Here is a 14,793-nt window from a genome sequence, read left to right on the forward strand (position 1 = left end):
CTTTATGAAAACGCATGGACATATTAGATTGTTTTGATATCCTTCTTTCAATAAATATACACGCAGACGATTGAACCACATCCGTACTGATTGTTTTAATCAATGTAATGATCTCTATAACTTTATTGAATATCATTCCCGAGAATTTGATGTATACGTTTCAGGTACCTTAAATCCTTATAGGATTCTCATATAAATATCATTATCAAGAGATCCATATAAATATGCTATGACTACATTCATAAGATGCATATCCAGACTTTCATACACAATCAAGTCAATTAAATATGTTGGTGTAATTGCATCCACCATTAGAGAATATGTCTCATCATAATAAATACCAGGTCTTTGTGAAAAACCTTGTGCAACTAGTCTTACTTTGTATATTGTGACCTCATTATTTTCATTTCTTTTTCTCATAAATACCCATTTGTATCCCACAGGTTTGACATCTTCTTGTGTTCAAACTACTGGTCCAAAAACTTATCGTTTTGAAAGTGAGTTTAATTCTACCTCGATTGATTCTTTCCGCTGAAGCCAATATTTTCTATGTTGATATTCTTCAACAAATTTTGGTTCAAGATCCTCAATTTCAGATATAATATGAAGAAAAATGTTGTCAATAACTACATTAATTCGATTCCATCTCTTTTTCTGTCATGGTATAGTTTATTGAAATCTCATTATTATCTTTAGGTATTTTACTTTCCTCACTAATCATGTCGAAGATTTTTTCATAGGTATTTACATCCTCATCCAAGTCTTTTTTACTATTAATTATTTTTTGTTTTCAAGGATTTTTATCTTTGGAACCCATTGGTCTACCACGCTTTGTTCTAGACTCATTAGTGACAACTTGTTGTGTTGGGATATCAATTTTTTATGAAACATTTGCAGCTGGTATATGTGACTTATTTACTTTCTTTGCATCTATAAATGTATTTGGTAATTGATTTGCTATATTTTGCAAGTGAATTATTTTCTGAATTTCAAGTTCACATTGATTTATATAGGAATCTAAATGAGACAATAATGATGCATTCCATGTAACTTCTTTTTCCAATTTCTTAATTCGTCTCCTTAATGTTGGAAAATTTGTCTCATTAAAATGACAATCAGCAAATCGTGCAGTAAATAAATCACCCGTTAGAGGTTCAAGATATTTAATAAGTGATATGGAATCATATCCAACATATATTCCTAACCTCCTTTAAGGATTGATCTTATTGCATTATGATGGAGTAATTGAAATATATATTGCACATCAAAAAATTCTCAGATGGAAATATTTGGCCCATGACCATAAGCTAATTATAATGGCGAGTAGTTATGATAAGCTACTAACCTAATGCGTACAAGTGAAACTGTATGCAAAATAGCATGTCTCTATATAGATTAAGAAAGCTTAGCTTTCATAAGTAATGGTCTTGCAATTAATTGCAAACGTTTTATAAATGATTCCGCTAAACCATTTTGTGTATCAATATGAGCTACAAGATGTTTAACACTTATCCCAATTGACATACAATAATTATCATAAGTTTGGGATGTAAATTCACCAGCATTATCAAGACGAATGGTCTTAATTGTGTAATTAGAAAATTATGCTCTTAACTTAATTATTTGAACAAGTAATCTTGCAATTGCAAGATTTTGACTTGATAATAAGCACACATGTGACCATCTACTGAATGCATCTATTAATATCATAAAATATCTAAATGGTCCACTTGGTGGGTTAATATGTTCACATATATCACCATTAATTCGTTCTAAAAATGCAGGTGATTCAGTCCTCACTTTAGCTAGTGATGGTCTAATTGAGAGCAAATATCATATGATAATTCATTAGAATGAAAAATCTTTTGGTTCTTCAATGGATGTCCATTGAATTCTCAATACTTCTCCTCCTTATTATAGATCCTGGATGACCCAATCGGTCATGCCAAATTGTAATGGATTCATGAACTTCAGGTTCATTGTTGCACATGTTTCAATTACTCATATATAAGTATAATACAATCCAAAAGATAAAGCAGACAATTTTTTCAATATACGTTTTTCATTTGAGACAGTAGAGATAATATATAGATATTCCATATTATTCTTACTAATAGTCTCAATATGATAACCATTGCAACGTATATCTTTAAAACTTAGAAGATTTCTCTTTGATTGACTAGAGAACAATGCATTGTCAATTATAAATTTTGTTGGCAAAATAATATTGGCTTTTCCAAAACCCTTGATCTTGCAGAACCCGATATTATATTTACTTTTGCTTTCAACATTGTCAATTTGGAAAAATATTTTTTATTTGTAAGTATTGTGTGTGTAATTGCATTATTTATCGGACATAAATCTTCTTTGCTCATTTTTTAAACACCCAACATATGAAAATGATCCATGTTTCTTCATTAAAAGAAAATAATTATAATAAGAAAAACAATATTTAAACTTTTAAAAAGTTACTAAAAAAAATGAAGATGATAAAAGAAAACAACAACATTAAGTCTAAATATTCTCAAAATCAAAAGAAATACTTTATGTTCCATCAACTGCACCAATCTTCTCTTCAAGAGACTCAAAGAAGTTCGCCACATCCAAATTTGTCATATGGGATGGATCAAATATATCATTATCTTAATATGCAAAATTTGCTTCCACATTTTTCCCTTTTTCTTTTAGGGAGGCTTAATAGAGCTCAACTAAGTGTTTTGACGTACGAAAGTACATGATCAATGCCAATCATTCTGCATCAGAAGCATTTATTTTCAACACTTTTTGAACTCTTATCTTGTGGAGTTTTTTCTTTGTGATTATCATTTTGTGTGGTTCTTTTGAAATTTGAATGATTAAAATATAATAATTATTTCTTCTTCTGCCACAGTCACGACCTCGACTACAATTATTATTAAAATTCATAACATTCACTTCAGGGAATGGTGTCGTTCCGATTGGTTGAGATTCATGATTTTTCATCAATAACTCGTTACCACGAGAAGACATGAAATTAATTCAGAATACTGTTTAAAAATTTTCTCTCGATATTGTTATTGTAGAAGCATACTTGAGACATGAAATGTAGAAAATGTCATCTCTAACATATCGACATCAGTAATTTTTTCTCCGCATATTAATAATTTTGAATTGAATTTAAATAACGTGGAATTGTAATCATATGGAATTGTAATCACTTACTGATTTAAAATCTTGTAGCCGAAAATGCATCAACTCATTACGGGCTTTAGGAAGAATAACTGTCTTTTGATGATCATACCTTTCTTTCAAAAAATTTCACAAGATACGAGGATCTTTTATTGTAAGATACTCCATTTTAATCCTTCGTGGAGATGATGACAAAGGAAACTCATAACTTTTGCTTTGTTCTGGCTAGATGTCGTATTTCATTCTTTAATTGTTTCTCTCAAGTTCATAGCATCTAGGTGAATTTCGGCATCGAGCACCTATGACGAATAATTATTGCCATTAATGTCAGACTACGAATTCTAATTTTGTAATGTTTGTCATGACAACACTATCACAAAATATTGTATTTATATTAGAAATTTAATATGTACTAAATATACAAAATAACATTTAATTTATTAATTATAATAAAGAGGAAAAAAATTGACCTACCTTTGGCGATGGAAGCAACAGGAGCTCGTGCTAATAATGTGTTGTGAAATTGAGGAACACAATGGAGCACAATAAATATGGAGAAAGTATAATATATATATATATATATATATATAATAAAATAATAAAATATAACTAAGCTTATAAATAACTAAAATTATAATTTTATGAGAATAAAAATAATAGAAATAGAAAATATGATTTTATGAAAATAGAAAATGTATGAAAATTTCTTTTTATTCTTACAAATATACATCATATTAAGATCCACCAAATGCCATTTAGGTAAAGTAGGATGTGGACTTATATGGATATTGAGCATGAATTATTACAAGATACATTAACAACATGAAAAATGGCACATGACTTTTAGGATACTAAACATTGGACATTTATTTTTATGATATTTATAATAAATGTATATTTTTGAGGTTTATAATTATCACACTTCCATATAAAAATTCTGGATTAAAAGTAAGTTTCAAACTCTCTTTTGATTTGAAGTTTCTGAAAATCATACAACTAACCAACATTAATTGAATTTTATAAACTTTAAGTTCAATTTTTCAGTGTATTTTTGCTGGATAATGTTTGGATTGAGTTGATGTAAAAAAAATACAATACACAATATAAAGGATATGAATCTCCTTAAGAGAGTGAGATACTCGTACGTTAATCGAATTATTTAGTATTTGTTTATTAATATTTATCCAAATTTTTTATTATTTACAATTTCCTCGACATGCAACACCTCCATCGTGTTATACACCACATCATGTTTCAAAAATTACGTAAAATGATTTACAAAATGCGTAAACTATAAAAACGCAATTTGTAATTATTTGATAGGATTAACATTTTAAAATTTAAAATAATTTTATTGTAAAAAAATAGCATTTATTTAAATTTTATATCAATGATCACAGTGTAAACACCGATTATAAATGTCAAAGTGGCCTTCATTTGAGGTCAAATGTTCGATTCTCCAATCTTGTCATTGTTGTACTGAAAAAAAGACATCGATTATAAAGTAAAGAGATGATGTGAATAAAAGTTTTATCAAGTAAATTTTCTTTCCATGAATACTTTCTAAATGATTCAACAATAGAATGTTTATGTAGTGAAAAGAAGTAATAAAAAAAATGCACGGTTATCAAAAATAACATACGAAATGATTAAGATGAGCATAGTTTAGTCGAAATAACTGACATGCAAATCTTGTAATCTCATTCATCTAATTTGTTGGAATATCTTGAATCAATTATCTAATATTCCAAATGACCAACCACATGAGTATTAGTGAGTCGGGGTTTAGCGGCGACACACCTTGATTGGGCTTAAGGACAACGCCCTCGAAACCTAATTTTTATTTGTTTATGTGTTATTTACGATTTTGGACCTACGTTTTAAAGAGGTATCATATATAAACTCTAACCTTATTGGCATATCTACAAGATTATCTTATATTTTTCTCTAATAAAACTAATATCTCTTTCTGTTTATGGACGTAGCGAACACACTGTTACTAAATCATATAAATCTTTTTATCGACCGTGGGGAGCGGGGCAGGGATGCCCCACGAAGATTCCGCAGGGATCGGGTTCCCCATGGGAAAAAAATTCTACCTTTATTTTTCTCTAACATTTTTTTTATTTCAATTAAATATATATTTTTTACAATTCTTTAAACATTTTCAATGGAATTTTCATTTAAATGAAATATTATCAATTTTATTAATTAAAACAATAATACACATGCAATTTTAAAAATATAATTAAAATGCTAAATTCTCATAACTTGTAAAAATTAAAATTCAACATTTAGAGCATCCCAACTTAAATATTACAACATCTAAAGAATTAAAATAATAAAAATCTTGAACTTAAATAATTAAAACATTCATAATCATCCTAATAAAATCTACATTATTAATATGAATATTACACATATGCTAAAAATTTATAATTTATATACAAAGTCGGGGCAGGGCAAGGCCGAGGTCAAGGAATATCTTCCCCGTCCCGACCCCGAATTGTATATGGGAAAAAAATTCCCCTCCCTCCCCATTCCTGTTCGGGGATTCCCCGCCCCGTTTGGGGCGGATCTCCGCGAATTTTTTGGACATCTCTACTTCCGCTCGTGAGTATTCATATTTGGTCCTTCAATTTTGTCGATACATTTTCTTAAAAAACCTCTCTTTAGCATCCTATCAATAAGATTTCATGTGACACAAATAACTAGCATAGATTCATCTAAAAAATCTTTCTTTTTTCTTTTTCAATTAAACTCTTATATGAAAAAATAACTTGGGATCATAAAATTTCTACCAAAGCCTCGATTCCATGCGTCTAGAAGATAGAAAAATTCCTTGCTCAAAATTTATTTTTAACTAATTAATTTCGATCAAATTACTAATTTAGTCTTAAATTTTTAAGTTCATGTCTCTTGATAGGTCACAAATATTCCTAACTTCATGTGTATAATTCATGTGTATGTGTTGGACATCATCTTCAATATTAGTGTGATATTTGGCTTAACGTACTCTGAAGCTCAAGTTAGTAATGTAGTAATTATAATGGAGTTATGTATCTCTTTATTTTTATACTTTTGAATGATCTGACACTACTCTAATGTTCTTACATGGGCTCAGTCTATAGTCAATTGTACGACCAAACACTTTTTGAGGTTTTATTACCTCTTTTGGGGTTCTTCTACTTGATTATGAGAGCTTTGAGATCTTCATTTCCTCTTTTTGACAGTTGGACTTGTCAAACCTTGTGGATACTGACGAATGGATCTTCGACTTTAGGCCACGGTTACCTCCAATGAAACATAATAAATAAATGGTAATCTGAAAAGTGGGGCCCATTTTGATTATGTTTGGTGTTGTGTTTACTTGTGTTTTGTACCAATAATGACATCTGGGGCCCACTTCCAAATCCAAAATAAAAAAGTGCAATTCCTTTGGTGAGCAAAGGGTGATCAATCAGATCGCGTTTGGAAACTACTTTACTATTATCGTTACTATTACCATTACGGTTACACTTATGATGTCGTTACAACATGAGGACCATAAAAACTATTACATTTACAGTTACCGTTACCGTCTAACCCTAAAAGATATTGGTAACAGTAATGGTAATAGTAAATGTGACATATTCATAATTCTAAATAAACGTGATCAAAAGCAATCCAATTACTTTCGATTGTTGCCCATTATGATTGATCTATATCAATGGAATCCCATTATAATTACACTAGTTTTCATTACGAATTGATAAACGTGGCCTTATTTCAACCCATAACAATGTTGGTTTAGTCTTTCCTTTTTTTTTTTTAATATATATATATATATAGTTTTCAATAAGTGTCTAAGGGATTGTTTGTTTCACGGGCATCCTAAATTCCTATGGAGTGAACATCTAGATTACCGTGTTTGTTTTGTGGTATTGTGAGATGCCCCAACATCTGAAAATTTTCGGGCATCGTAGGATGTGGAGGGCATCTGGAGAGTTTTGGATGCCCTCTTGAAACATGAGTTTTCCGGATTCCCGAGTTGAGGGCATCTCCATTTTACTTTTTTGTCATTCCTTTTTATTTTATTTTACATATATATCTTCATTTTACGTTACATAATTAATATAAATACTGTCGACCATGTATATCATACATTTTTAATTATATCCTAATTCTTATAATTTTAGCAACATATTCAAATTCAAATTCAAATTTATATTTATTTTATAAAAAAAATCTTAAATTATGATATATTATTTTGTTGAGAAAAATAAAATATAAAATAATATAAATTGTATTAATTTTTTAAAAAATAAATTGATAAAAAAAATGTGATATAAGTTCAAATTATGTCAAATTAATTATAAAGTAATAAATAGTCGTAAGAACATTCTGGTAACTTTATGTAAATTTAAGTTATTCTCGAGTAGAAATCCTACTAAACAAACACAGTTATGAAAATATTTCCAAATATCTGCTAAAATATTCTTACAAAACAAACATGGTAATTTAAGAATGTTAGACATCTATAATTCCTAATATATAATTTCATAAATCTAAGATTTCGATTATCTACATTCTCAACAAATAAACGACCTCTAATAATTTAATTTTGTATTTAATAGACCTCTAAACCCTCAAATTCTTTGTCTCAACCTCCATCTCAAACTCTTCATTCATATTTCATATATTTCTTATAAATCAACAAAAATACAATCATAGAAAACAAAACTTTTTTATTTTCTTCAACAAGAGCTTTTTTTAAAAAAAGAAAAAGTATACAAACAAAATGATGTCAAATTCCCATAATTCCATCGCCCCTATTAAGTCTCCACTTTGCCACCTGGTTTCTAAGAATGGAGGCTTACATACAAGCCTTTTGTCTCTCCCACTTTTGTTCCCATAAACTTTCATCAATAATCTCTCACCGAATTCTCTGACATCAATCATTCCTTCAAATTTTCAATCACATATCTCAAACTCCAAGTTCCAAAGCGTATAAGCATGCTGTTGAGAACTTCTTCAACCCCAATTCTCAATTCTTGGCTTCACCAATCCAAATCCTCCCCTTCAGAATCAGACCAAATCCACCAGCTTCAAAGAGCTAAATCCATCTCGTTAATATCTTCTTTTCACCCTCCTCCACCCTCTTCATCGAATGAATCGCCGAAGAGAGTAATCCAAAGCTTACTAGAATCAGATTCCGCAGATCCCAGAAGGAAGATTCCCCTACCCAAGTGTTGTAAAGTTCGATCAAAAGTGAAATCCAGGGAGAATGGTGTATCAGTTCGAGATCAAGATCTCAAACCCACGTCAGATTCCTCTTCGTCTTCGATTCATGGAGTATTTTTTAATTCTGGGTTGGGTTTGAAATTCCCAAATGATCAGGTTTGTGATGAGAAGAGGGATGCATGTGTTCTGCAGACGCTGGTAGTTGGCGGCGGAATGGGGAACGACGGCGGCAGGGTTTGTGGCGGCGGAAGAGGTTCAGACGGTGGAGGTGGAGGGGATAATGGTAGGTCAGGGTTTAACAATCACCATGGAAGCAATAGCACCGATGCTTATTATCAGAAGATGATTGAAGCGAACCCAAACAATGCTCTTCTACTTGGAAATTATGCTAAGTTCTTGAAAGAGGTATTTTAATTATTTTAAAATCTCTTGGAAACTTCTTCAAGTTTCAATGGCTGCCCCTTCTGATTATATTCTGCCATTTTAGGTTCATGGAGATTTTTCCAAAGCAGAAGAGTTTTGTGGAAGAGCTATTCTGGCTGACCCAAATGATGCAAGTGTTCTATCGCTTTATGCTGATTTAATTTGGCGTACACAAAGGGATGCTCAACGAGCTGAGGCCTATTTTGATCAAGCTGTTAAAAGTTCGCCAGATGATTGGTAAGAATATGAATATATGTTTACGAACTTCTCTGCTTATTTAGAATAGATTGAATTTTCAGTTTGAGGATTGATTGATTCTTGTTTAATTTGCTGGAAAGAATTCTATTGACTGGTGATTCATTCGTTTTACTTTTGATTGTTTTTGATAATGGATCAAGTTGATTTCGCCATGAATACAAGAACATGAACAAACTCTGAGTTCAGCTCCATTATCAGTACAATTACTAAGCCCCATAAGCTTATAATCGCTAGTTATAACTATAAATTCCTTTGTTTTGTTATCCATTTTCTACCCATTTCTGTTTTGAAAACTAAAAGAAAAAGTAACGTTTAGAAACTTGTTTTGTTTTTGGAATTTAACTAAGAATTCAAATGTTTTCTAACTAAGAAATTTGAAGGAAACAAACATAAAATACAAAAAAAACTTAAAATAAAATCGCTATCAAACAGGGTCTAAATGTTCATTGGTTGTGAATATTCCAATTTGATTGTGACTTGTGGCCATTTTCTGAGGGTTGAGAAAGTTCTCTTTGTTGCCTGTGGATCATGGAACATGTGGTGTGTGGTTATCATCAATTTCAGTACATCTTATAATTGGAATCTCAAAGTGAGCCTTGTTAAGTTATGTTATACAAGTTCTTGATCAAGTGTTGAATTGGAGAGAATATTTTATAGGTCCTTGCTTCTCGGTTTGTGATACTGTTGCAATTCAAAATTAATTTGGTTGTTGCTAAATCCTTTTTGTTTACAGCTATCTCCTAGCTTCATATGCACGGTTTCTCTGGGATACTGATGTTGATGAAGAAGACGATACGGTAGACCAGTATGAAACAGAGGAAAGTCACATGTCGCAGTCCGGTTACTCTCATGGAGCTCCTCACCATTCTCCTCTGGCTGCAGCTTCCTAATCTCATCAAATACGTAACATCTACTTGCCACTGTAAGATAACTTCAATAAAGTATCAGCTCATCACCACCTTTTTGCTGTTAGTATATATATGTAATTTTGGTAGAATGGATATGATTCTATGACTGTAACCCTTTCTATAGCACATCCTATGTAAAAAGTTCATCAATAAATCCCTTTTGTATAGAGGAAGATTTAGCATTATCTTCTATTTTAGCACTTCTTTTACCCTTGTGACAAAGTTGCCAATCTGAAAGGAGTCCAAGACTGTTTGTCAACGACTGAACGGTTTAGATTGGACGTGAGTGTACGAGATATCGATCCCGATAGGAGTACGAAGAGCTATGTGTTTGGTTAAAGGATGAACAAAGAAATGAAGTTGCTTGTGTTTAGTCCTTGAATTGGCTTGCAAATTGTAATAAGATCTTTTTCTTGTATGTGGTTATTTGCAGATATGCTAAGCTTGTGGCTGGTGGATGGTTTGACCAAATGTGGGTCACTTTTGGATGTCATTTTCTTTCGTGCTATCAGCCAAGCTGTTCCAGAGCATGCTTGTAATATCATATTTAATGGCAAATTACAATTTAATCCTTCATACTTTTGGGAACCAATTGTTATTATCTTCTAATCATCTAACATCTAAACTGGTATCCACTTGCATATTTCAACACATTGATTGGTGGTTGAGTTCAAATTTCTTGAACCCCACTTTATGGAGAGAGAGAAAAAAAAAAAAAAAAGCTAAGAAAAAGACAGTTAATTAAGATGGGTATAAAATGGCATGTGGTGTTATCTAATCTGACCCACTTTTGTTGTCCATTTCTGGAAAAATTTAATACTAATAGAAAGATGCTTAAGATACAAACAAGCATAGAAAAAGCCTATTAATCTGCCATACCCCATGTGGTAATCTTGCACTTTTGCTTGCTATATAGTTAAAAGTCTTTATTAAACCATAGTCATAAATGATTTGAAAATTTCATTGATATATTGTTATTTTAATTCGGTATTTTATATCATTGCATCAACTATTGATTCGTATATTTCGCTTCATTATTATTAAAAATTGTAAATAAAAGTCAATTCAAACTAATTGAAGTATTAACTTCAACCAAAACAAGCTCAAAGGGATTCTGAAAGTTGACATAGGAGTTTGTGCATCCCAAAAGAGAAAGTCAAATACTTAGGTTTTGGGTTGACTAGTCGAACTCGCTTTTAGTTCTTTGCATTCTCAAGGGCCACACCTATTCTGAGTCTTTGACATTGTCGTTATTGCAAATATCTCCAAGTGGAAGTCGAAAGATGGGCCTTATAAATAGCCTCATATCGACAATTTCACTGAATAAGCAATTCTCTTGATGCTTAGTCGAGCTAAATACTTTATGTACTAATTTAGGCATCCGAGTGTATTTAGTTCAACACCACACCGATGTGATTACTCTTGTAGGTCAATTCCCAGTGGAACATTAAGACCCTATGCGAAGTTTCTCGAGCCAACATATCCTATCATTCCAAATCCTTTTTTCTTGTGGGATTAAAAGTTCACTATCATTCGTGGTTTAATTTTAAGGGAAAAGGAGTAAGTTCATAGTCATATCTTGAGGCAAAATAAATAAATAAATAAATAATGAACAACATTCTCCAACTTCACATCCCTTTATACTCAACAATTAGTCACTAATGTCAGTAAATATTTAAATAATTTTTAGTTCATGATTATTACAATTTTGGGTGCATAAAGCTTAGAGTTGAAAAGTCTTCATTTATTTAATCTGTGTTTAAATTATATAACAGAATAAGGTGTAGACATTTTAGAAAGTGTAACAACTTACATTTTGTTTGTAAAATAACCATTCGTAAAAGTCAATTGGCTTACATTAAAATTTAAATCTATTTTCTCCTAATTATTATCATATTTTCCATCTTTTTTAAGTAAAAGAAATGAGTTATTAGTCAAATTTAAAAAACAAAAATAGAATTTTAAAACCTATTTTTTTTATAGATGAAAAATTTAGAAGTAAAAACTTAATTTTCAAAAACTAAAATAAACCAATTAAATAATTACAAAATGAAACAAAATTATTAAATTGGAACATGCAAATTAATTTAGTGATTAAAGACGGACCAAATTATATATATACTTAGGTGAAAGGTCAGTCACGTCAAATAAGAGTAATTATGTGAAAAAATGATCACGATTGCATATGCAAAGTCTTTTTTAATGCTTCACTTTAATGAGAATATCTAAATCCTTATCTCATTGACATAATTTTGGCTGCACTAAATTCGAAGCTGATTGGAATGCATAATTTTAGAAAATCAAAACCCAAGATAATTCCAAGTTTTTAAAAATAGTAATAATACTTATAATAATAATAATTCCAAACACCAATTAGTCCCATCCCATTAGCTGTAAAGAATGATTAATGAAATTGACATTGACGGTCTCAACTCATCTATATTGATGATTAAAACATTTTTTTTAAGGAATAAGCAAAAAAATTAAAATTAAAATTAAAAAAAATAATCATATAAAATCATTAACAAAAATGTAGACTTTTTTATTGAAATGGTTTTCGAGAGAGTTGAATCTGTTTCAAATAAGATTATATATATATATATATATATGTGTGTGTGTGTGGAGTTTGAAAATTCAAATTTTTAACATCTAACAAATAGCTAATGGTTTAATTGTTCAATTGAATTTAAGTTTGGGAAACTAATCAAAATTGTAAACAATGTTATTTTCAATAAGATCACAATGCAACGAAAGGTTATAGCAATTAGTATATTGTATGGATATTTTTGAATCGAAGGTATAATCAACCTAAAATAAGTATAGAGACAATAAGTTTGAGAAAATAACAAGGTTTAGGCTAAAGATAGCACCCTAGGCCAGGACGAGGGGAGAGGATCAGTTCGTGTCGAAACCCAAATTAATGTGTCTAGCCTTGGCATCATCAAAGGTCGAACCTAACAAAATAGCCATGGAGCATATATCACACATGCCCTATCCAAAGCATCACCTTATGATCAAAATGGTCTTAAGGGGAAGATGGTCGACCGCAATCCAAGTTCAAGGTCAATCCTAACGAAACTTGAAACTGGACACACCCCTCCGCCTGGTAAGTTATATGGTTATCCTAAAGTCGACTCTGAAATCATATTGGGACAATCTAGGTCTATCATCTCTCTAGGAATATGTCATTATAGTTTCATATAAGGTAATCTGAATCATACTCCCAAACTTCTTAGCTTCCACCATCTTTTACTCATTTAAGCATCAGAGTGTGTGTGGCAAATTTCATACTAATGTGTAGGTTTTTATCTTTTGCAAGTTGCGTTCTTCTCTCTTTCAAACAAATTTATTATAATTATCATATGAAGATCGGATATGTTTCTTTGCGTAGATTTTGGCATATTTTCTTGAGTAGATTTTGGCATCAAACGGTATCATAAATAATTAAAAGCATTAGAATAAGTTGAAAATGAATGTTCTCTGATTACATATATGGAATAAAAACTCTTCCCTAATTTGAATGGGTCTATTTATTTTTCAATTAGATTGGTGGCAAGTCAATTTTTTTTTTTAATCTCAATCAATTTTAAGTTCATCTATATCTATCAAATATGCAATTTCTACTTGTAATAATGCAATCTGCCTCTTTTGTCATTTGTTAAAATTTTACATTTACCCTTCTTTGCAAGTTACACATGTATATTCTTTTAATTTTTCTAAAAGTGATATAGAATGAAATTTTGAAGTTTAGAAAGAAAACTGGAACTAATGAATTAAACTAGAATGCAAAGGTAAAATTAAAAAATAATAATAATAATAATTAAATAATAATTAAAACATTTAGAATTTAAGATGAAGTGAGAGTCAAATTTTGATGTGGATTAAAGGATTAAGATATTGGCATACCATAAACTAACGAATTTAACATCAACATTGATGATCATTAAAAATTAATAATAAAAATATTGATGTCAATTTCAATACCAAAATTTCAATTTTACAAATATATTGACACCAAAACTAATAGATGAAGCTTGCAACAATTAAAAAAATACAGAGGCTAATTGATTAAATTAAAAGTTAATAATTATATCCGTAACAATCTTTTTAGAAGAATTATAATCGTAAAAAATTACATAAACTGATATATCAAATTAAAAATTTAAGAATGTAATTTTAAACAGGTTCGAATTAAAATTTTGGTTACTCTAAAAGGAATTAATCTGACACTATCACTAGACATCAAAGTCCTTATAGTAGAATCGAATAAGGCTGAAGAATCATATAGTGAGGTTGGTGTTTGAGTTAAAGAAGTTTAGAGCCTTTCGATCTGGTTTAACTCTATTTCGTTTGATTTTATTGGTAGGGAGTGTAGTACTTTAGCTGATAATATTGCTAAAAGAGCTAGAATAGACCGACATTCTTGTGTCTAGTTTGATAATTTCTCGAGCTGAATTATTAGTTTGACTCAAAAGGATTGTAATTCTCTCTCCTCTTTGAGGCGCATTAATGATGTTATTTTTTTTTTTAAAAAAAAAAATCATAGTTCAAGGATAGTTTATGCAAATGTACTTGATATTAAAGATAAGAATTTTGTTAAAAATAATATTAAAAATTATTTTAGATAAAGTATCACTAAAAATATTTTCAAATATAGTTAAATGAAAAAAATGGTAAAATGGAAATTTTTTGTCGCAAAAACTTTCCCTATATTCTTCAATTATGCAATTTCATCTAGCTCCTTCTAAATTAATATTTTAATGTTCTTTTTTCTTGGCAAACGCATTTTTTTATAATGTAATTTATCATATTT

General features: G+C 30.1%; 1 protein-coding gene across 2 annotated transcripts; it reads left to right on the top strand.

Moving 5' to 3' along the window:
- Positions 1–7,807: 7,807 nt before the first annotated feature.
- Positions 7,808–10,558, top strand: LOC150033620 (uncharacterized). 2 transcript variants are annotated; one of them, XM_090317590.1, is made up of 4 exons: positions 7,887–8,796; positions 8,879–9,051; positions 9,806–9,994; positions 10,414–10,558. In XM_090317590.1, exons 1-3 carry the CDS (start codon positions 8,164–8,166, stop codon positions 9,960–9,962), a joined length of 963 nt encoding a protein of 320 aa, XP_090173716.1. In that variant the 5' UTR covers positions 7,887–8,163; the 3' UTR covers positions 9,963–9,994; positions 10,414–10,558. The 2 variants fall into 2 exon arrangements, with proteins under 2 accessions (XP_090173715.1, XP_090173716.1); XM_090317589.1 differs by having other exon boundaries at positions 7,808–8,796; positions 9,806–10,558.
- Positions 10,559–14,793: the final 4,235 nt, after the last annotated feature.

The sequence above is a fragment of the Benincasa hispida genome, chromosome 9, assembly GCF_027475165.1.
Source record: "Benincasa hispida cultivar pf3 chromosome 9, pf3_genome.v1.1, whole genome shotgun sequence".
Taxonomy (NCBI): domain Eukaryota; kingdom Viridiplantae; phylum Streptophyta; class Magnoliopsida; order Cucurbitales; family Cucurbitaceae; genus Benincasa; species Benincasa hispida.